Source organism: Arachis stenosperma, chromosome 1 (genome assembly GCF_014773155.1).
Source record: "Arachis stenosperma cultivar V10309 chromosome 1, arast.V10309.gnm1.PFL2, whole genome shotgun sequence".
NCBI lineage: Eukaryota > Viridiplantae > Streptophyta > Magnoliopsida > Fabales > Fabaceae > Arachis > Arachis stenosperma.
The window spans coordinates 115,364,597-115,389,021 of record NC_080377.1 but is presented as its reverse complement, the minus strand read 5'-3'; the positions used below and the strand labels follow the sequence as shown (position 1 = coordinate 115,389,021).

General features: G+C 39.7%; 2 protein-coding genes across 2 annotated transcripts; both read right to left on the bottom strand.

Annotated features, from left to right (window-relative positions):
* Positions 1–4,194: 4,194 nt before the first annotated feature.
* On the bottom strand, positions 4,195–6,172 carry LOC130983793 (pectinesterase). The gene is made up of 3 exons (XM_057907556.1): positions 5,220–6,172; positions 4,979–5,139; positions 4,195–4,886 (listed from the first exon to the last, which is right to left on the bottom strand). Exons 1-3 carry the CDS (start codon positions 6,170–6,172, stop codon positions 4,195–4,197), a joined length of 1,806 nt encoding a protein of 601 aa, XP_057763539.1.
* Positions 6,173–20,757: 14,585 nt separating this feature from the next.
* On the bottom strand, positions 20,758–23,071 carry LOC130942585 (probable pectinesterase/pectinesterase inhibitor 12). The gene is made up of 2 exons (XM_057871016.1): positions 22,110–23,071; positions 20,758–21,860 (listed from the first exon to the last, which is right to left on the bottom strand). The coding sequence occupies exons 1-2, from the start codon at positions 23,002–23,004 to the stop codon at positions 21,157–21,159; spliced, it is 1,599 nt and encodes a 532-aa protein (XP_057726999.1). The 5' UTR covers positions 23,005–23,071; the 3' UTR covers positions 20,758–21,156.
* Positions 23,072–24,425: the final 1,354 nt, after the last annotated feature.

The window sequence follows — 24,425 nt, the reverse complement described above, 5'->3', positions numbered from 1 at the left end:
GACGTGTTAGAATTTAACATTTTACTATTCGCAGGTAGAGATAGGACGGATTCAATGCGAGTTTTTTTTTTACGAGACGAGATTGGATAGAGCAAAAATCGGTCCCTACCCGCCCGTTGCCACCCTTACCTATAAAGAGCTAAATTGGTATAGAAATACAGAAGTGGACCAAGCATATCACACGTACTTTTGGTGTGTGGCTTCAGGGAGCAGAATCTGGTCAATTCTCCTAGCTTGGTTTAGCCGTCTAACTCCAAAGGAGAAGGGTGAATAGAAGTGGGCTCCGTTATTATGTTTGTATTAATATTGAGCTAGATATTTTTTGTAAATGCTAAATTTTTTTACTAGGTGAATAGAATTAGACTACATCATGCCATCATGTGATAAATTTATTAATTACGGGGGTAATGATTTTAATTGATTTTTAAATAATTTATTAGATAATTCAGATAATAATAATAAATAAGTTTTTTATTTTATAATTAGATCTAACATAAGACTTCAAATAAAAAATTATATCATAAAATATTTTATTCTATAACATAATGATATAATATACACTTTTCTTCTTTTTAACTTTTAAAAAATTTTATATTTAATTTATTTAAAATTTTTTTTGTGTTAACCAACATTAATTTTATCCATTTTTCAAAAAAAAATTTTATAAAAATATCGTTTAGTAAAAAATTTATTTATTTTTTTGTAATTAAATGTTATTTACCAGAATATCTTTTAACAATTTATTGTTTTTACTGATTAAATGTATTTTTACCAAAATATTCTTTAAAAAAAATTTTAATGATTAAATTATTTTTTCTTAAGATATCTTTCAATAATTTTTTGAATTATTAAGGAACTTGTTTTGTAAATATGTGAAGGAATGAGATATTAATTTTTTAAATTTGAGATTTTTTCATCTCAACTTATTTTTTAAGTTTTCATAAAATTGTTAATAATTTTCAATAGTTGTATGAAATAAATTATTTATTAATATTAATTGTTATACATATTAATAGTAGTAAGATTTTTTTAGTTTAATGTTAAAATAATATACATCGATATCAAAAAATTAATAGTAAAGTATAAAAGTAATTGTTAATAAAAATTTTGGTATAATCATAATTTAATAATTAAAAAATTATTGAAAGGTATCTTTAAAAAAATAAGTTAATCATTAAAAAAAATTTAAAAATATTTTAGTAAAAATACAATTTAATCAACAAAAAAATAATTTGTTAAAAGGTATTTTGATAAACAAAATTTAATCAAAATAAATAAAACTAACAATATTTGTCCATAATGCTCCATTTAGTAACAATAGATATAAAATAATAGACAAAAACACAAAAATACAAAGGCACATAGACATAAAGATACACAAATTTTATATTATGTTTGGTAATAATATACAAGACACATCTGTCTAACTTAAAAGTCAAATTTACCTCAGTCAAAATCACTTTACCACTGATTTTTACCACCACTACGGCACCACCGCCCTCAACACTAATTTTCACCACTACCACTGTCTTCATTACTAATTTCTCATCCCCAATGATTCAAATTATCAAAATCAACAACTCTAATTCAAACATTAGTTAAATAATTCAAATTAAAAAAATAATTTTCTTCTAATTCTTAAAAAAAAAAAACAAAAACAAAAGTGAGAAGGAGGATGAAAGTTGTAGTCGTTGATACAAAGGCAGACAATAGGTGGCAAGTGAAATCGGTATAAACTCATAGATTTAGAAAGGTGAAATTGAAGAATGACAGAGACGAAATAAAAATGCGATGATAAAGACGATGGTGACGCGAAAGGTGATGCAAAGGAGAGAAGAGAAAAGTAGAGGGCGACGTGAAGAGAATGAGAAAATGCACACGAAGGTAGAGGGAGAAGCAGAAGAAGGAAGGAAGAGCGGGAGAAGAGAAGAAGGAAGAAAGGAGGGCGGAGAGAAACGACAATGGCAAAGAAAGAGGGATAAAGGAAGAAAGAAGGAAGAGGACGAGGATGAAAGCTCTAGATAGAGAATGAAAAAAAGAGGAGAAAAAAAATTAGGGTTCAGGATAAAGGTGATATTCTAAGAAAGAAGCAAAAGAAGAATGGAAGTAGAAGCAGAAGTCGGCAAGCCACCCAAGCCACCTTCCTTTCTCTTTTCTTCTTCCTCTCCTGTTTTCTCTTCTCCTCTGTTCACTATCCCCTGGCTGATCAGCCATCATAGTGCCGCCACCCTTTTCTTCTTTTTACTTTGCGCTACCCTAGCACCACCGTCACAGCACGAATCTTCTCCTCCCTCGGCTCACCTTCAGTTCGCGCCATCTTCATTGAGCTCCACTGTCATTGTCGGCCTCTCCTCTACCCACCATCATAAAACCAATGAAACTTTTCCCTGTTCTTGCCTCGAACCAGCGGAGCAGCGGCGAGATCAAGCAGAAGCAGCGGAGAGATCCAGCGGCCAAACGATGACGAGCAGTGACTGCGGAGGATTCCCTTCTCCTTTTCTTCCCCACCTTCCCTTATCCCGCTTCTTCCCTAAACCCCTCGTGTGAAGAGCTTCCCAGCCCTTTAACCCATTTTCTTTTTTTTATATTTTTTTTAATTATGGATAATTTGGTAATAAAAATAAAAAGTTTTGGTAAAAAAAGACGATTTTAAGATTAAGTTAAACTTTCGGGAGTATTTTGTAGGCGAAAAAAGGCTGGAGACGAAAAAAATTCCGACCTCTACGTTAGGGACCAAAATCATACTTAACCCAAAAAATAACTATGGATAAAAATGTAAAATATGTGCCTTATTTAATGTGTCTCAATGTCTCATCTTTTTTTAAAGACACTAAATACACGAATTTTATGTATGTTTGTGTATAACCATATTCTTCAAAAATTAATATTTCACTAACTAAATAATATATATGTGTAATTGTATCTATGTTTCCTATGAAGATAGACATGAAATAATGTTAGTATAACTAATTTGTAGATTTTTATCTTCATTTTATCACACACAACAATAATGTATTAATGTTTTTTCTTTTTTGAGCAGTAATAATGTGTTGATTTTTTTTTTGGTTTGCACCAAGATATCAATGACTAATCCCTTAAATACTGCAAAGGCACGTAAAGTAAGCGACCCTCTCAAACAAGCAAACTAACAAAAAGAGGATATTACCCCGCATTGCAAACAATTCAAGGCCTATTATTATGTTTTTGCAGCAACCATTGTTACATACCTAATAAAATGCTAACCCACACAAAACAAGGCTCATAATCGAGATCCACTCTTCAAGCCAATATGGAAGCCTCACGGCTCACAACCACCAAGTCGCTCATTGCCAACAAATTACTGCTCCATCTGATGTCAACATCAGATTCACAGTCATAAATAATGGTGTGCCCAAATTATCTCGGTATAGATTTATATTATTATATATAAAAATGCCGTTTGACACGCATAATGAGTTTGTAAAATATTAGTATATATTTACGTTAAAAAGATATAGATATCAGATATGCATCTGATTATCAAATCAAAGTGGCTATCTTGTGCATGATTACATTATTTTGATAATAAATTATTATTTTTATTTATGAAAGTTAGTTTAGAATATTAATAAATTTATTTATAAATAAATAAAACTAATTTTATAATTAAAAAATAAAAATTATCATTCATATTTATAAAAATTTAAAAATAAATATACATATTAAAATCAACATTTTAATATTTTTATCATGAATACAAAATTAATTTTATTCTTTATTATAATTAAATTTATTAGCATTTTAAAGTTTTGTAGTTAAAAATGATAACTTTTTCTTATTTTAAAATTGAAAGATAAATAAAGCAATAATTAGTGAGAAAATCCTAATAATATGATAATGACTTGCATTATATTGGAATAATCCTGTGTATTTATTACCACCAGCGAAAAGAAGATGCAATAATAAGGAGAAAATTTTTGTGGCACATTTTATACTTTCAAAATTTTGCAGGAATTTTCTTTTCCTACACCTGCAGTAATCAAGACGAAAAAATGAAAAAAAAAATAAAAGATTTATATGATGAACATCTCAGACCATCTTTTTATGAGGAGGCCAGGAAGAGATAGTTAGCTTTTACAACAACTGTACTGCTATTCACTTGTACATTATCCCTTTTCTTTTCATTTTTTTTTTCTTTTTCATTTTTTTCTTTTCTTAGTTATAGAAACCCTGAACTGATGGCACACCGGTGCCCTGGACCCAAGATCCCTTCAAGAATTGTGCGACAGTGAACTGGGCAGCTTCTTGCTTGTTGATGACATGGTAGGTGGGCCAGTTAACCCTACCATCGGTCTTGGAACCAGGTCCAGTGTTTGCATACTCAGCATAGTAGAGTGTCTTAAGAGCGAAGTCGCCGGCCCAAGGAAGCCATCCCTCCGGGTGAATGAGATCTCCGATGTCGGATTCCATGATTACTGTCCTGGAGTATTCCTTCCATGGCCTACCAAGGTAGTTCTTGAACTGGGCCTTGACAGGCACAAGTGAGTCATCAGCCTTGATGATGCATTTCTGGAGGACTATGCCGGTGGTCTGTTTTGGATCAACTCTGCCTTGTGCGGTTATGATGGTTTGTTGGTTGTCCATTGGCTTCCTAACAACCATGATACAGTTCTGGAAAACTGCTGCGGCGTCACCAAAGATGAAATCGATGGTGCCGGAAATGATGCAACTCCTGTAGAATTGCCTGTGGGTTTGGGCGTATAGTGTGTCTTGGTAACCCTCGAAGCGGCAGTTCACAAACACCACGCGGTCAGCTTGCACTCTCGCAGCCACAGCTTGGTGTCCTTCTGGCCCAGCTGTGTTCCTGAATCCCATCGACTTTCCAATAAATCCATCTCCTAGCACAGCTGCATGCATATATCGTACCATAACCATTAATAATTTTGACTTAAATAAATATCTCGGATTTGTTTTTTGCATTATTCGATCGCTCACTTACCAAATGGGGCAGTTAGGAAGGTCCTGGTACCGTCCCTAAAGTTTTTGTTGCCGGTGATGATGCTCTTCTGGGAACCTTCACCAAACAAGGTTACGTTCTGCATTTTCTGTGTTATTGTCACTGTCTCATCGTACACTCCTTCCTTAACAAAAATCACATACCTGCATTTTCATACATTGTGTGAACTATGAGTTCTGCTATATATAGATGGCGTAAACACAATAATGGAAAATATACACACCTTCCTTCGTATGTCTTAGGCATGGCAGCCAAAGCTTCAGAGATGGTTTTGAAGTCCCCGGAGCCATCCTTGGCGACGGTGACATTAGGTGTGGGCCTGTTATCGGCAGCCTTCAACATCCTCCTGTCCTTCTGGCTAAGCCAGTTAGGAAAGCCATCGCGTTTGTCCAGGAAATTGATTGGCGACTGATGCTTCTCCTCGGCCAAACTCCGGAACGTTGGCAAGGAGGAGAGGAAGTTACCAACCTTGGAAACAATGTTAAGTGTGTTGCTAACAAACTCCTTAGAGTCCTTGAAGAGGTTCTCAAGATCAGTCTTCAACTGTCCCTCAGGGAAACCGTCGATGCAAGTTTGTTGGTAACTGATGACAGCACTGAGCCAGCTGTTCAAATCAGGAGTACTGTTGGTGATGTTCCTCAAATCGATGTTGTCTCCGGATACTTGGTTCGTGATGGCCTCCAGGTCGATCTTGGCATCAGAGAAGATCTGCTTGCAATCTTCATAGGCGCCTTGCTCCTCCGGGGATTCGAAGTTGAGGGTTTCGGTTTTGGCGAAGGCAGCGTTAACTGCATCCTCTGCATATTTGGCGTAGTACTTGAGAATATCCTTGGGTTGCGACATGGAAGGGTCGTTCTTCAATGCATCTGACAGAGGTCCTTCACATTTGTCTTTGTACTCGGCACCATCGCAGACAAGTTCCACCATCTTCTCCGATTTTGCGATTGATGGTGGTGACGACGACGACGAGGAGTACGAAGATGATGATGGAGAATGCGACGATGGAGTGCTGTTGCTTTTGCTGTCATTTCCTGGCAATACCACGACGAAGACTGCGCCGATGATGCCTACAAGGACGATGGCTGCTACAACGCCCATGATGATCCTCTTCTTGAGTTTTGCCTTCTGCTCATTTCTTCGACGTTCCGAGATGACATCGAAATCTTGAAATGCCATTTTTATCTTTTGGGAGCTTCCTAAGGCAGAGGAACTTCTCTCTGCCTTAGCTAGGAGATCCAAAAAGAATGAACGGACCTTCAATTTTGGACTTGTGTGTTACGTGATTTGTATTTAAATGCGATTTGGTTTGCTTGAAGAGGAAAAGGTATTAGTGGTTGGGAGGTGTTTGAGGTTGGTTTTCTATTATGGGAAGGTAATTGTCGAGGGACAAAAATCCACGGCGGTTGACCATTGATAACACCTCTTGTTCTTCCATGTTCCACCCATTCTAACCTTATTTCCCGCCATGTTATGCTACTCTTAAGACAAACTTTGATTATGCTTCTCTCTTTTTTCCAAGGGTATAGTAGTGGCCAAAAATAGACATACAGGACCAAGTGAGGTGCATGCCATGCATATATTTGTTTGTAGGCTGGTTTTATTTCAAATATGGAAGTATTCTTATGTAAGCATACTCCATGTGGAAAAAATCAATCACACATAAATATATAAATTAATTAATATATATTTATATATAAATATATAATAATTAATTTTATATATACATAATATTTTTATTCTTATATTTATAATAACTCTAAAAATGTTTGATAATTATTTGTAATAATATAAAAGAAAATTTATGGTATTTAACTTGCTTAAAAGATAAGAGAGACAAAAGTAGACTCCACCTTTTATTTTTATTTTTATATTAAATAATTAAAAAGTTAAACACCATAAAACACACCTAATATAAAATAGAATTGTGTTATGTTTGAATATGTGTAGATATCTATGTCTATATATATTTATAAAGGAGAAAAATTAGGGTACCAACAATTTTTTTATCAATCTTACTCAATATTTTAAGTTAAATATTAACTAAAAATAATAAATTTTATTAGTCATATAACTTTTTTTTATGAAATTCACTTGAAACAAACATTAAAACCACAAACTACTATTATATTACATTTTATATGATCTCATCTTTTTTATTGTAGGCTCGTTTTTAATATATTTTTTATTAATTAAACAACTCTTTTAGTTCTTTATTTATTTATTTTATATCCATACTCACTATAATAAATAAGAGTTTTTGCAATGGTCAAAAATCGTTGACCGTAAATCAAAAAATCGTTCTTAAAACTTTAGGCAACGCTTTGATAATGATTTTTAACCTGTGGTATATGCGATCGTTACCAATGTTCATAGACAACGATTTTTCAGCTAAGGCAACAGCAACAAAAAAATCGTTGCCAAAGATACTGGCATAGACAACTGTTTCGAAAGAAAATTTTAAACAATGATTTTAAACCGTTACTTGATAAGCAGCGGTTTTGAACCGTTCTCGTTCAACCTCCAACAGTTTAAAACTTCTCTTTCAACCTCCAACAGTTTAAAACCATAACTGGATAGATAACGATTTTAGATTGTTGTAGTGTTATTATTCACATAGCCAACAGTTTTAAAGTATTACTGTTGATGTCGTTTTTTGGCAATTGTTTTAATACCATTGCCAATTTATAGTCGTCTAAGACAATGGTTTTAAAGCATTGCTATTGGTATCATTTTTGGCAACAAATTTAAAACTATTGCCATTTTATAGTTGTCTAAGACATCGGTTTAAAATCGTTACCATTAGTATCGTTTTTTGGCAACCGTTTTAACACCATTATTTTTTTGTAACTTTTGACAACTCTATTTTATAATATATAATTCTTTATTTATAATAGTAGTTTTCTCATGAATAAAATTAATTTTAATTTTTTTAATTATTTAATGTCAATAAATAATTTAAAATATTTGAATCAAGTCACTAAAAAAAATAATTGAACATTTTCTATCAAATTTAACTTATAAAAATTATTGTAAGATCCACAATCATATTATATTATCATTGCAAGATAACATAATACTAGTCTAGATCATAACTACTTGTACTTATATCATCATCATTTTTCAAAATACCATAATACTATAGCCTAAGTCATGACAACCTTGAACTATATCATCTAATTTTGTAAAAAATATAATAATAAAACAGAGTTAAAATAACTAAATAGCAAATAGATTTATCATTATGTCCACAAGTTCATGACTTTTACTCTATAACATTTACTCTTAAAAAATTGACCTTAATCAAGTTTGATTTCCCTTTCAACATAGTTTTTCTGTAAAAAAAAAAAAAAAATCAAATATAAAACTACATATCTTTAATACTAATAATGTTTACTAAAAATGATTAAGAGAGAGAAGACAAACATATATATCATAACATTCTTCTATTTAGATACACAAAACAATTAAATTAACATCAACATAATCAACCATATTTAAGATATGAGAACATATAGAAATTTTAACAACAAATAATACCTCCTCAATATTAAAAATAAAAACAACACAAAATCAGAACAGCATTTTCAAATAACCAATTACCAAATTAAAATTAGAATAGCACTGTACCAAATCAATATTAAAATCAAAATAGCATTTTCAAATAATCAATTACTAAATCAAAATCACACAGCATTATACTAAATTAATATAAAATTAAGTTTAAAATCAAAGCAAAACCAAAACAACATTTTTAGAGAATTAATTACCAAATCAAAATCATAACAATATTATAACAAATTAATATTAAAATTAAAACAAAATCAGAACAGCATTGACAAAGAACCATTACCCATTTTGTGTCTATATGGATTATGCAAAAACCTAAAAAATCATAAAATTCCTAGCTGCTTTAAGTATATGGCATTATATATTCAACTTGTGAGGTGAACTATTACAGTAATATACATGAAGCAAAACATCAAATAGATGGAGTGCAATTACTTTCATACCACTTTATATGAACAGAATGAACCACTACAAAGACTCCTCCACAAGCCCACAAGGACTAACTGAACTTGCCACCGCCGTCAAAGAGATTGCCAACCACGCTCCAACTTGTCCCTGGATTGGTGGTCTCTCAAGACGGCATCTGCTCTCGAAACGGCTAAGGTGAACGCTCTCTCTGCCTTTTTTTGGGGGGTCTTGGCCGTCTCTGCCTTCAAGTGAAGCAACTGTTTATCTCTTAGGCCTAAAATTGGGCCAGAAAATCAACATTAAAGCAGAAACTATTCAAAGGACTGAAACAAACACAAAAGCAGAAACTCACACAACCCACAATCAGTCAAGGCAGTGAAGCAAAAGCAGCGAGGTAGAAGCAACGAAGCAGAAGTAGAACAGGAGAGAAGCAGCGAAGCAGAAGCAGAACAGGGGAGAAGCAAGGAGGCTGCGGAGAACGGAGAAGCAGCGACGCCGTGGAGAGGAGAGAGTCAGCGACTCCGGGAAGTGAAGGACGCAGCGACGACTTTAGGAAGGACGCAGCGACAATTTCGGGAAGAAGTAAGTTGCGACGATTTTGGAAAGAAGGACGGCGCACCGGGGGTGATGGCCTGGGTTGGTGAGCTGCGGTGCGGTGATGGTCTGATGGCCTGGGTTGGTGTGGGTTAGGGTTACGTTGATGGTGGAGGGAGGAAGAAGAATGCGCTCTGATTTCTTTTTTAAAAGATCAGTAAAGTCTTAGTTTTTGTTTTTGATTTTGAGTAGAGTCCATGGTTATCTTAGAGAAAAAAATTTTCAATAAATATTTAATATTTATTTTAAAATTATTTTAATTTTATTTTTTTATAATAATATTTGTTCGGTTGTCGGTTGCCGGACAGGTCGGGTGGTTATGGGATGGGGTGAGAACGCCTCAATCGCGATTGTACTAGGTTCGAATTTGCCGCGTAGCCGAGCTCCGGTTGTGAAGGAGGGAGGGGGTGCCACCTGCAAAGACACTCCGACGCTCTAGTCAGCTAGTATGCAGGCGGGGGAAATGGTGGATGGAAAAGTGACGTACCTTGGGGGAAGGGCAGGTCCTTCCCCATTTATACCGTGTCAGAGGTGGGCCCTGCAAGGACAGGCCCACCTTCCTCGAAGCTTCCTCATAGCTGCAGTGAAGAGCTGTCAGGGACGCGTGTCCGGTTCGCGAAGTGGGTCGTACGCGCCCGACCGTTCGGGTCGGGTCCTCAGTGGGTCGGGCCGACCCGCGAGTGGTTTGGGCCAGGCCGTAACAGTGCCCCCACGCGCCAGTGGTAGTCGTGGGAGCTATCAATGGCATGTCGTCTCGCGTTTCGTTCATTCTCGTCAGGTCGGCCGCTCGTCGGAGGGACATGCCCCCAATGCGCGTGTCTCTTGGTTGCATAAGCAACCGTTTCTGGCGCCTTGTTCCTTGCGCCGAGTATTGAATGCTCATAATGGGGTGAAAAAACCCTGTTCGCAAAGACTATTTTGCCCCCAGGTTTTTCGCGCTTCTTGGGAGGCAGTTTTTAAACAGTTGGTTTTATGCTTCTGTATTTCTGCATACTCTCATTTCTTCTATCTTCGTGCTACTTCCTCCCAAAATTCCAGAACGTTGTTGTAGTGCTCCCATACGTCCCCCCTTCATCCTTCTTCTCTTACAACTTTATCCTCCTTCTCCTATTACCAATTCAGGTAACTCTCGAATTCTTTCTCTTTTATGTTGTGCTTGTTGCTTGTATCTGTTAGATTTTTGTTGTTATGTAGCCTTTCGATGCTGGTTAGATGTGTTGGGGGGGTACCATTCCAGGATAGGTTCTGTTTGGGGCTTTTACGTTTTTAACTGTGTTTAGTCTTAGTTGAGGAGTAGTGGGGGTAGTATTTGTATTCGCCCCGAGCAACCGACCTCTTAGACTGACTGGATGGTCCCCCCATGTAGGTATGGCTCGCACGACCTCCCGGGCTTCCCCTTCTCCCGCGGCGTACGATCCCTACGCCTGGGTCGTTTCCGACGTAAAGGACTCTCCTAACCAAATGGGCGAGGAGGAGCTCACCGAGTTCCGTCAGGCCGAGTACCTGTGCGGAGGGACCGATGAGGAAGCCAACTATGACGTCTTTGTCCCGGCTCCTCATGAGCGCTTGTACGAGCTTAATTTCAACGCTCCCCGAGTCGCCGATTGGATTTGGTTCTATAAATCCATGTTTACTCAAGTTGGGGTTCGTATTCTGTTTTTCGCCTTCCAAATGGCGCTTCTAGGTCGGGTTTCCGTGGCGCCGTCGCAGTTGCATCCGAACAGCTGGGCTTCAATCCGCTGTTTCGAGATGGTTTGTGAATACCTCGAGCTGCCGGTGTCTGTAGATGTTTTTCTTTTCTTTTTCAACCTTACAAACCCTTCGAAGGAGCGGAAACATAAGAAGGGGTTCATGTCCTTCCGGTCAGCCCAAGGTCGGAGGATTTTTGGTTTGTTTGAGGACTCCTATCACGGTTTTAAGGATAAATACTTCAAGGTCCGCCTTGTTAAAGGTCGTCATCCCTTTTGGTTGTCGCTGGAGGGGGCACGCCTTATCCCGACTTATTGGAGCTTCGGGGCAGGGTCCAATGCCTTTGTTAAAGTATCTTATAAGGGCATGTCTGCGGTGGATAGAAAGATTGCCGATGTGTTGATGGCAGTCTTTGGGAGGAATCATGTGAATCCTCACCTCCTCATGGGTGATCGGGAGGCCGGTCGTAATTATATTTGTGAGAAGCCTTTACTTGTTTCGTATCTTAGATTCTTGCATTTCTTAACAATTCGTTGCTACTAACCGACCTCTCTTCCTTTTTTACAGTGGGGATGTCTGCCGAGATCACGGGTCTCCCTAACTTGTTCCAAACCTTCCTTTGCATGAGTGACGATGAGGGAGGTAATGAAAAATCTGCTGCTGCTCCGGAGGACAAGGCCAGTTCTGAGCAAAGGGCCACGGTCGAGAAGACCGGCACCTCGGCTCAGGATACCTTGGTTCCTGGCGGCACGGCGGTTCATGCTTCCCCGATTCTTGAAGTGGTTGGTACTGGGGAGTCGACGTCCAACCCTGCTGCCGATGAAGATGTGGAGGAGGTTCCAAGCTTGAAGAGGAAGAGGAAGATGTCTAGCAGCTCTGAGGGGGTTCTTACTGTGCCGGGAGCTTTATTGATTCCCAGTTGATTCCCGGTACTGAGGAGCATTTTCCTGAGTCGTCCCTTGCCGGGCAAGCGAGGTGGATGTACCATACCCTCTTGCGCAGCGCAGTGATAGCCCGGAAAGCCGAGTTTGAACTATCCGGGATGGAGGCCCTTCGCAGGAGGTTGGAATCAGCTGGGAAGGCTAATAATGAGCTTAAGGGTGAAGTTGAGACTCTCCGGGAGCAGCTGACCCAATCAAATGAGAAGCTCGACGCTGCCGAGAAGAAAGCCACTGCCGCCGAGAAGAAGGCCACTACTGTCGAGAAGAAGTTGGAAGAGTCGACCGCCACGGTTTCACGACTTGTCGAGCGCGAAATGGCTTTAGAGAATCAGGTCGGCGCGGCACAAAAACGGGTGGCCGAGATCGAGAAGGAGAAACAAACTGCGGAGGCTGATCTGGCAGCGTTGAAAACAAAGTATAAAGACGTCGTCAAGCAGGGGAAGGGTGCGATCCTGGCGACCGAGGAGGCCCTTAAAGCTCAGGTCAAAATTGTTGTTCCTGATTTCGACACGTCGGCGATTGGCGTCTTCAAGGTTATTAAGGACGGCAAGATTGTTGACGTTCCCAAGAAATGAATTTTCTGTATAAAACTTTTTGGTTTGGCCGTTTCGCTTTGGCCTTTGTGAACAATTGACTTTTTAGTCGTTTGCCCGTTTTAACGTAGTTAATACTTTCTTATTCGTCTGGTTGTGTTATCGTTTCTATTAACCGTTATTGGTTTATAGCTGTCGTCTGTATTAACGGGTCATGGCCTTTTAGTGTAGTCATTTGCTATTGCGGTAGTTGATGGGCTCCCGGGGTGATCAGTCCCAGGGCCGCGCATCGTTGTCGAGTTGTGACGGAACGGGTTGTCTAGAAAAAAGGGGTGAACAAAACAAAAGGAGAAAATTTGCACAAGTATATCTTATTCGGTAATTGCAGAAAAGGTCCCTAGGACATAACGAAAAGTACAGATCCGCGAATTGATACTTAGCTCGACTAGTCGGTATGTCGCCCTGTGTGCTAGGAGTAAAATCTTCTCAGGTTGTCCGCGTTCCAGGTTCTTGGGACTTCCTCGCCATTGAGCCTTTCTAATTTGAAAGCCCCTTTGCCCATCACCTTTTTGATTCTATAGGGGCCTTCCCAGTTTGCCGCCAGCTTGCCCGCTCCAGGGGTCGGTGGGCCGATGTCATTACGCCTTAGGACGAGATCGTTCAGCTCGAATTCCCTTTTGAGCACTTTGGTGTTGTAGCGTAGGGCCATTCTTTGTTTTAGCGCTGTCTCCGTCAAATGGGCCATTTCTCTGGCTTCATCTATTAGGTCCTTCTCCACGACTTTCTCCACTCCTTTCAAAAGTAGCCGGGGGCTCGGTTCCCCGATCTCCACGGGTATCACCGCATCTAACCCGTATGTCAGTCAGAAAGGAGTCTCCTTAGTGGAGGACTGTTCGGTTGTTCGGTAGGACCAGAGGACCGAGACTAGTTCGTCGGCCCAAGCACCTTTTTTATTATCCAATCGCTTCTTCAGCCCTAACAGGATAATCTTGTTCGCGGATTCCACCTGTCTGTTCGTCTGGGGGTGCTCTACCGAGGAGAACTTCTGTCTTATACCCAGGCCAGTGAGGAATTCCGTGAACTTCTTGTCGGTAAACTGCGTGCCATTGTCCGAGATGACGACTTCTGGGATCCCAAATCGCGTTATCACCTACCTCCACATGAATTTCCTGCAATTGGATGAGGATATCCTGGCCAACGGCTCGGCTTCTATCCATTTGGTGTAGTAATCGATGGCGACTATGAGATACTTGACTTGCCCAGGACCGACTGGGAAGGGTCCCAAGAGGTCGACTCCCCACTGCGAGAATGGTCGGGAGGATGTTAACAGGCTTAACTCGGAGGTTGGTGCCCTGTGGAAGTTGGCGTTCTCTTGACACTTGACACATTTTTTGACAAACTCCTTGGAGTCTGCCATCATTGACGGCCAATAGCATCTGGCTCGAATTAATTTCCTTGCTAGGGCTTTGCCTCCTATGTGGTGTCCGCAGCAGCCTTCATGGACTTCCCTGAGGACGTAGTCTGTTTGGTCGGGGTGTAAGCACTTCAGTAGGGGCTGGTTGAACCCTTTCTTAAATAGCTGTCCTTAGATGACCGCGTATTTGGCTGCTTCCCTTCTCAGTTTCGCGGCGTCCTTTTCATTGTCAGGGAGTTTGCCATTTTCTAGGAAGCTGGTGATGGGGTCTAGCCATGAAGAGCCCATCCTTGACAAATGCAAAGTGACCGCCGGCTCCCTCATCATACCTTGGATGAGAGATCGGTTGCCTTCTCCCAGTTTAGTGCTGGCCAATTTTGATAGGAGGTCTGCCCGTGTGTTCCTTTCTCTGGGCACATGGTGGACCGTGATCTCTTCAAATTTTTGGCTTAAGTTCTTAACTTTTTCCAAGTACTTTTGTAATAACGAGTCTTTGGCTTGATAGCTCCCGTTTACCTGGGAGGTGACGACCTGGGAATCGCTGCATATTTCCAGCCTTGTTGCTCTAACTTCCGCTGCTAGGGTTAAGCCCCCTATAAGGGCTTCGTATTCTGCCTGGTTGTTCGAAATGGGGAATTCGAACCTGATCGACTGCTCGTATACGACTCCTACCGGGCTTTCCAGGATGATCCCAGCGCCGCCAGACGTCTGGTTGGAGGCTCCGTCCACGTGGAGCTTCCACCGTGTGCTCGTTTCTTCGGTTGGATCCCCCGTTACTTCTACTAGAAAATCTGCCATTGCCTGCGCCTTGATGGCTTGCCGGGGTTCGTATCGAATGTCGTATTGGGAAAGTTCAATGGACCAAGTCATCATCCTTCCCGCCAAGTCGGGTTTTTGAAGTACTTGCCGGATTCCCTGGTCCGTTCTTACGACAACCTGGTGACCTTGGAAGTATTGCTTTAACTTCCGTGAGGAGGTCAAGAGTGCTAGAGCTAGCTTTTCCAGTTTGCTGTACCTTAATTCTGCCCCTTGCAGGGCTCTGCTTACGAAATAGACTGGTTGTTGAGACCTCCCTTCTTCTCGCACTAGAACTGCGGCCAGGGCTTCTCCTGTTATGGCGAGGTACAGGTATAATGGCTCCCCGTCCTTTGGCTTCCCGAGCACAGGGGGTGCCGCCAGGATTTCCTTGAAGTGCCGAAAGGCTTCCTCGCATGCGGGTGTCCACTCGAACGCTATCCCTTTCTTCATGAGGTTAAAGAACGGTAGGACCTTTGTTGCCGATGCTCCGAGAAACCGGGATAATGAGGTCAGCCGCCCTGCCAACCTTTGGACGTCCTTGATACAACCTGGGCTCTTCATTTGGATTATCGCTTGGCATTTCTCCGGGTTGGCTTCTACCCCTCTCTGAGTTATCATGAATCCTAGGAACTTTCCAGCTTCCATGGCGAAGGCACATTTGAGGGGGTTCAGCCTCATGCCGTGTTGTCGGAGAGACGCAAATACATTTGCCAGATCATTCAGGAGGTCGTCGGGTCGCGTTGTTTTCGCGAGGATGTCGTCCACATAGACTTCCACTGTCTTGCCTATGAGGTCGTGGAATATCCTGTTCATCAGCCTTTGGTATGTTGCCCCTGCGTTTTTTAGGCCGAATGGCATCACCTTATAGCAGAAGGTTCCCCCCGGCGTTATGAACGCCGTCTTGTCTTCGTCTGGTCGGTGCATCGGTATCTGGTTGTAACCGGAGTAAGCGTCCATGAAGCTTAAATAACGGTAGCCCGCCGCAGCATCGACGAGTGCGTCTATGTTAGGGAGGGGGAAACAATCCTTAGGGCATGCTTTGTTAAGGTCAGAGTAGTCTACGCACATTCTCCACTTGCCGTTGTGCTTTTTCACTAGAACTACGTTCGAGAGCCACGTCGAGTAGTCTACTTCTCGTATGAAACCTGCTTCTAGGAGGCTGGCCGTCTGCCTGGCCACCTCCTCCGTCCTCTCTGTTGACATCTTTCTCCTCCGTTGGGCTACCGGGCGTGCCTCCGACTTGACTGCCAGATGGTGTGACATAATTTTTGGGTCTATGCCCGGCATGTCGGCTGGTGTCCAGGCGAACAAATCCCTATTGGCCCTTATCATTTCGACCAAGGGCTCCTTCAACTCATGCGGGAGGTTCTTGTTGATGAACGTGAATTTTTCCTCCGTGTCGCCGATTATGAATTTTTCTAGGTCTCCTTCTGGTTCCGGTCTGGGTTTGTCGTCTACTCTGGCGTCCAGGTCAGCTAGGAACACGCCGGACGCCTCTTTGGATTTCTTCCTTAGGGAGAGGCTGGCATTATCGCAAGCGACTGCCGTCTCAAGGTCTCCCCTTATGGACCCTATAGATCCGTCATCGGTAACGAACTTCATGACTAGCAGCTTCGTGTTGATTATCGCTTCAACGTCGTTAATCGTCTTCCTTCCCAAGATGATATTATAGGCGGTGGAATCTCGGAGGATCACGAACTCGGCCATCGCCGATCTTCGGCCTTGAGTCTGTCCCACTGAGATTGGCAGAGATATTACTCCATCAGGTTTGATGAAGTGGTCGCCCAATCCGATGACCCCGTGCTGGTGAGTCGTCAGATCGGCGTCCTTTAGTCCCAACGCGTCAAATACGTTGCGGAACATGATGTTCGAGTCAGCCCCTGTGTCGACAAGGATGCGTTTGACGAGACCGGTTCCTACTCTGGCCGTGATGACCATGTGAGGGTTTTTCGGGGCGTCGTCGAACCATTGATCTTCCGGGCTAAAAGAAATGGATGGAGGCTTCTTAAAGTTTCGCACCAACGAGGAGGAGACCGCTAAGACCTTAGCATCTTTCTTGTGCGCCGATCGTGACCTTGGCGCGGCGTTTTTGGCCGTCACCACGTTTATCACGGCGAGGCCGTGGTCTCTATCTTCTGGCTCTTGTCGCCGCTTTGCCGAACGGGTTTCGCCTTCTTCGTATTGGTCGCGATAACGCCTCCTCGGCTCCCTGATAAGATGGGAGAAAGCCGCTAGCTTACCTTCCCTTATCGCTTGTTCTAGTGCGTCCTTCAGGTCAAAGCAGTCCTGTGTTTGGTGACCATAGCCTTTGTGGTAGTCACAGTAGAAGTTCTTATTTCCTCCCGTACGGTCCTTGAGTGGTCGGGGCTTCGGCAGGATTCCTTTCTCGGCTATTTGCTGGTAAACTTCCATGATGGGAAGAGTGAGCGGGGTGTAGTTGGTGAATTTCTCGACCCGGGGGAACGACCTGGGTGCCTTGCTTGGCACCTCTTCCCTGGCTTGCTCTTTCAGTCTTTCTCCGTTACCTTGTTGCCGAGGTTGGTTGTAACCGGGCTGCCGTTTATTGGCAGCCACGACTCGGCTGACTTCCTCCTCGATTATATACTCTTTGGCTATCGTCTGGATCTCGTGCATCGTCCAAACTGGTTTCGTGGTAAGGTGTTTTCGAAAGTTCTCGTTGAGGAGGCCGTTCGTCAGGCAAAGGCTGGCCACCGAATCGGTTAGGCCGTCGATCTCCAAGCATTCGTCGTTGAACCGATCCAGGTATTTTCTGGTCGGCTCTCCCTGTCTCTGGGTTACCCCCAGAAGGTTGATCGGGTGCTTTGCCTTTGCTATTCGTGTTGTAAACTGGGCCAGGAATGCACGACTGATGTCCGAAAACCCGTAGATGGACCCTTGCGGGAAGCCGTTAAACCATCTGATCGCGGGTCCCGCGAGGGTTACCGGGAAGGCTCGGCACCTCACCTCGTCCCCTACTCCCTCTAGATTCATCCTGGCTTCGAAGGCCGTGAGGTGTTCTAGAGGGTTTTGAGTTCCATCGTACCTCATGTCCATTGGTTTGTCGAAGTGCTTCGGCAACCGGACTTCGAGGATGGATCGGTGGAATGGGGTGGCACCCATTATCACAGGTTGTCGTGTCCTCTCGGGCCTCCCTTCCCCGTCTTCGCGATCACGTGCTGTGCGACGCGTTTCCTTGCCTCGGGAGTAGATGATCGTGTCATTTCGTCTCCTCGGGATCGGGGACTCTTCCCGGGTGCTCTCCGCTTCCGTTCGGGATACGGAGGCGCGTCGCAGACGGCTTCGGTGGGAGTCTCTTTCTTGGCTTTCGGAGGATGGGGTGTAGTTGGGATCGGTAGTTCGTCCGTCACGCTCCTGGTCGGCCAGTTGCCGCTCCAGGCTCTGGACCCTGTGACGTAGCTCTTGCATTATTATGGCGCTGTCGCCGCCCGTTCCCCCGAAAGGTCGCGTCCTTGTGTGTTGTTCAGTGTGTTGTCGGGGGGACCTTCGTCCTCCTCTTAGTGAGGCAACCGAGGCCACCCCTTCTGCTCCGGCCCCTCGGCCTTGGTCTCCGGGACCCGGCACAGCGTTCATTGAGGCGAGAGTCCCCACAGACGGCGCCAATGTTCGGTTGTCGGTTGCCGGACAGGTCGGGTGGTTATGGGATAGGGTGAGAACGCCTCAATCGCGATTGTACTAGGTTCGGATTTGCCGCGTAGCCGAGCTCCCGTTGTGAAGGAGGGAGGGGGTGCCACCTGCAAAGACACTCCGACGCTCTAGTCAGCTAGTGTGCAGGCGGGGGAAATGGTGGATGGAAAAGTGACATACCTTGGGGGAAGGGCAGGTCCTTCTCCATTTATACCGTGTCAGAGGTGGGCCCTGCAAGGACAGGCCCACCTTCCTCGAAGCTTCCTCACAGCTGCAGTGAAGAGCTGTCAGGGACGCGTGTCCGGTTCGCGAAGTGGGTCGTACGCGCTCGACCGTTCGGGTCGGGTCCTCAGTGGGTCGGGCCGACCCGCGAGTGGTTTGGGCTAGGCCGTAACAATATTTATTATAAATATATTTTAACTTTATTTTTTCTAAAAATAATATTTATTATATATTTATAACAAAAATATATAATATTTATTATAAATTTATTTTAATTTTATTCTTTTAAATAATATTTGTTATATATTTATAATAATAGTTTTTTAGTATTTTATATATTCAGTATTTATAGAAAAAATACTTTTAATTTATATGATTATTTAAAATTATTTTTATTGGTATTATTTAATTTGTATAATTATTTAAATAATACTAGAAAATTGTTGTTTGATAAACAATTATTGTAATAGTTATAAAACCGTTCTTTAAAATAGTCAAAGAGAACGGTTTTATTTTGTTATTATAACATAATGCAAAATTGAACTTCAACAGCAACATTATAAAAAGCATTGTCTAAGACCATCTAATAGAATAGTTTTAAAGTGTAGTATTTTGGCAATGATTTTTATGCGTTTCTTTTGTACAATTATTTAAACAACAATAAAAAACCTTTACTTAAAAACAAATCATGGTAACGGTTATAAAACCATTCTTTAAAATAGTCAAAGAAAACGATTTTAATTTGTTACTATAAAATAATAAAAAATTAAATTTAACAGTAACACTACAAAAAATTGTTATCTACAACTATCTAAGAGAATAGTTTTAAGGCGTTGTAAAATATTTGTTACTAAAGACCATATTTATTATAATAACTCAAATTTAAAATTTAAAATTTAAAATTTAAAATTTAAAATTTAAAATTCACAATTTAGGAATTAAAAATTGTGTATTTGTCTTTCTTTTAATTTTCCCTCTTCTATTTACTAAATATGTAGCATAACAATGAATATAAGATTAGTCTGCATAGTGCTTTACTTAATTATAACGGGACTATCAATCTATACTTAAAAAATGAAAACTATTTATTAAATTTTAATAAAATACGTTAAGAAATAAGAATTAAAAGTTTAGTCTTGAGTTGAATTGTTCACTTAGTTTGTATTGGTAGACTAAGTCAGTATAAAGGACCAATTGAATAGGTTGAGAATCTTAAATTAGAATGATAATTTGTGTGTATTGTGTAAAAAAAATGTTAAAAATGTTCAACACTTATTTATTATTTGTGAATACTATTAGCAGGTATGGTGTGCATGAATTATGAAAATTGGTCAAATATAAATTGTTTCTGATACTTTAAAAGATCATTTTAAAAGTTGGAGATCTATGCCTACAAAAAAAAAAAAAAATTGTACAAGTATTAATTAATTGGATTCTTCTCAATTACATGGAACATTAAACTACGAAAGAATAATGTCATATTTTAGAATAAGACATCAGTTATAAATTGTGCGATAGAATTGTTATTGTGTGCTAGGAAATGATGTATTATCATTTTATTTTCTTGTCTTTGTATCCTTTACTTCAAGTGTTAAACTCTTTCTTTAAATAAAAAAAATTGAATTACTAATTTTGATAAAAATTAACCGAATTGAATAATTATAATTTACTATTATTGCTATAATAAACTAATTATTGATCAATTTAATAAATATTTTTAATAAAAATATTTAATAATAAAAAATATTAATAAAAAATAGTCAGAATTTATATTATTTGATATTAATTAATTATTATAATAATTAATAAATAAAATAAGTTCGCGGGCGAGGCAGATTTTTGTGACACGTAAACATCCTTAAAACAAAATGTTTTCAAACAACTTTATCTTAGTATCCTTCTTAATAATGAAAATATAAGATGCCAAAGTAACAAATATATGGGCCTATGGGTAGTTCAGCAAGCATGAAGCATGTGAAGGGGTTATGACTTATGAGTTAGACTCCTCCTTATTACAAGTATGGAAGAGTGTCATTGTAACAGGAGAAGATCCACCATATGCATCGAACCACAGCAAAAACATATGGTGAATGCTATGGTACCTACCACATTGTACCTAAATTACTAAAAAAAAGTAAACAAATAATATTTAATAAATTTTATATAATTTATTTTTTACTTTAAAATGTAAGTTAGGCAATTTAGACATCACAACAAAGGCACTGTAGATCTCACCAAAACATTATTGTAGATATCTCTTACTCATTCGTGCATTACTTGTTCATGTATCCCTAGACAATGTAATAGGATATTAAATGCTTCTGCAGCAAAAGAAGTATCGTCTGCTGTTCAAATCCCATCATCATACGGAAAAGAAGTAGAACCAAGCCAAGCATCACCTGCAATGAACTCCGAAACAGTGAAGTTATAAGCATCATTGTAATCCAACAAATGGAATCCTGGCCAATCAACACGGTTACGAGTGTCTGAACCACCCCCATAATTCTCATACTCTCCATAATACAGAGTCTCAAGCCCTTCAGTATCACCATCATTATTATTGTTCCACTTTGTCCATCCCAACGGGTCAATGAACTTATCAATGTACGACTCTATGTACACAGTGCGAGAATACACCCTCCATGGCCTCCCAAGGTAACTCTTGACCATCGTCGAATTTGAACTCAAATCAGTGCTTGCTACAATTGAACTGTTCTGGATTGAGATCCCTGTGTCCTCATCAGGGCTACTTCGTGATTGCGCGGTGATAACCGTAAACTGGCCGGGTATTGGCATTAGTGAAACAATGTTGCAGCCTTGAAAGATGGCTGCCGCGTTTCCGAATATGAAGTCTATGGTGCCATATATGTCGCTTTCTCTGTAGAATTGTCTGAAGGAGTGAGTGTAGAGTGTGTCTTGATAGCCATAGATTGAACATCTGTAGAATGCAGTCAAGTCTGCATTAACTCTCAGTGCAACTGCTTGATGCTTCTCTGGCCCCGCTTTGTTCTCAATTGCTATGTCTCGAGCCAGAAAACCATCCCCAGACACAGCTGATCGATAAGACAGAGAGAGAGAGCGGGGAAAAAACAGGTGATGAGCTTAATCATTTTTTGTATCTCATAATTACTCAAATTTACAAAAAATTAAACAGATTAGTGAGATAACAAAACCATATATAGTAGCCAGAGTGGACAAAATAAAAAAATCATAATAACTAATTCAGAACATTTTAAAGGCTAAGAAGTGGTTCACATTTCACAATCAATATAATGAATAGTATCATAAAGGGGTTTGTTTACCTAGAGTGGCAGATCTAAAAGTAGTCCAGCCATCAACAAAACTTCTGTTACCAGTGATGACAGTGGCATCTCTTCCATCTCCAAGCAAAACAATATTGGTCTTATGACTTGGAATCTCCACATTCTCCTCGTATAACCCTTCTTTCACATATATCACTGTCCTGTCAAAGCTATTACTTGGAGCAAAGTCAACAGCTTCATTGATAGTGCTAAAGTTCCCACTCCCATCTGCAGCCACAACAATCACTTCACTAGGATCATACCCTTCATCATCTGATTTTGAAAAAAACCACTTTGGAGTGCTCTTCGTCTGCTTCTTCTTCATATCAGGCTTACGAGGGAGCATTGAGAGTGTGTTGCTGACATATTTGAAAGTGTTGGTCACAGAATCCACAAGAGTTGGCTTAAGGGTACCAGAAGCTGACTCCATGCTTTCTAAACACGTTTCTTTGTTGGTTAACGCTGCACTAAGGTATGTTCTTGCATCAACCAAGTCCTTCGAGTTCTGCGAACGGATTGCGGTTAGAGAGCGTTTCAGAGAAGACAATGTGAGTTTGTGGAGCTCCTTGCAGTCTTGAACTGCTCCTATTTTATTCTCTATGATGCTATTTGAGTTTCCAGCATTGTTGAAAAGATCAGATAGCTTTGTGGCTTCTGATATAGCTACTTGGAGAGACTGAAGGAGGTTGTTGAGTATGTTTGGAGATATGGTTATAGAGATTGATAGCTTCAATGAGTTGAAGCAAACTTCAGGGTATGGTGTGGTTCTGCAAAAGGATTTCAATGCATTGAGGTTTTCTGCATTGGAGGGGTTGCTGATAGCACAAGCATTTGAGAAGAATAAGATTGTTGCTAAGAGAAAAAGGGAGGCTTTAGAAGACGTAGAAGAAGCCATGGAATGACATTAAGAAAAATGATGTTGTAAAGTAGTTTAAGAAAAATGATGTTGTAAGGTAGTTTACTTGTTGAGATCTCTTAAATAATACACTCGGGATACATTGGTTATTGGTTATTGGTTATTACAATCGAAAACAAGGAGGGACTAGCATCTTTATCTTCTTTTTTTTTTCTTTTTTTTTTCTTTTTTTATTTCATCGGTTCATCAAGCTTTATTATTCAAGAAGTGGGTCTCACTCCACTCTTTTCTACTTTTAGACAAGTTAAACAAAAATTTTGTATGGACTAAAGAATACAGGTGCAGACTTGCAGTACTCATTTGACTATGGAAACTTGAAATTCAGCTTATTCTGGTGCATAGGCCATAGGGGGATGCATGATGCACAAAGTTTGATGACTGCCATGATAATTTTTCCTAGTTTTTTGCTTTGGGTGGGTAACCTGTTTTGTCCATACCTGAAACATCAACTTTTTCATTATTGCCAAGATCTTGAGAAGCTGCGAAAGAGAAACTAAATTATGTGAACCAGAACCACTTGGTAAATTGCTTTGTGAAGATGTATTTCAGTTTTTAGAAACAACCTCTTCTACTATATACATTAAAATTAGTTATTAAAATTAATTATTAATATAAAATATATATTATAATATAAATATATATTAAAAATAAATTAAATTATATATTTATATATAAATATATTAATAATTAATTTTAATGATTAATTTTAATATATAAATAATATTTTTATTTCTAAAATACTAACGTCATCATGTCGGTGAAAGAGATCTATCTGAGACACACAGGCCACTTCTGCTTTGGCTAACTGGCAGTGTAAATTTGGTCAATTTTTCGGTGTTTATAAATTAATATTTAATTTTTATTTAATTTATTTTTTATCATAAATTTTTAGATTTTAAAATTATTTATTTTTATATTTTTAAATTAAATATTAATTTTAAAAAAATTAGATATAGCTTTTAAGTTTCATAACAATAAACAATCACATAAAAATAATACAAGCTTTAATTTGTTCCACAAACATACTTATGTGTTATAAAATAACTAAATAAGAAAGATGAAATAAAGAAATATAAACAAAAGACTCTAATATTAATATTCACTAATATTAATATCACCCTACCATAATAACTATTATTTATATATTAATACTATATTTATAATATAAAGAGAAAGAAAAGCTTCCTAGAGAGAAGAGATGCTTTTTATTGATGTGTGTATTTGCGTGAGGTTTAGGGTCCTATTTATATGCATACAGGAAGGTAACTTTTTCAATATTATTAAATACATTAAGAGAATGTGAGCTTCACATGGGAATGGCATCCACGTCCCATTTTTATCACAACACTCCTTCTTGGATGCCCATTTAACATTATTGCATCGTTAAAACCTTATTAAAG

Excerpts from the sequence above, each read along its gene's own strand:
- LOC130983793 (XM_057907556.1), bottom strand. The coding sequence starts at position 6,172 with ATGGCATTTCAAGATTTCGATGTCATCTCGGAACGTCGAAGAAATGAG. Across the intron at positions 5,140-5,219 it reads CCTAAGACATACGAAGGAAG|GTATGTGATTTTTGTTAAGG; the intron begins GTGTGTATATTT and ends ATGAAAATGCAG. Across the intron at positions 4,887-4,978 it reads CTTCCTAACTGCCCCATTTG|CTGTGCTAGGAGATGGATTT; the intron begins GTAAGTGAGCGA and ends ATATGCATGCAG.
- LOC130942585 (XM_057871016.1), bottom strand. The coding sequence starts at position 23,004 with ATGGCTTCTTCTACGTCTTCTAAAGCCTCCCTTTTTCTCTTAGCAACA. Across the intron at positions 21,861-22,109 it reads TTTTAGATCTGCCACTCTAG|CTGTGTCTGGGGATGGTTTT; the intron begins GTAAACAAACCC and ends CTTATCGATCAG.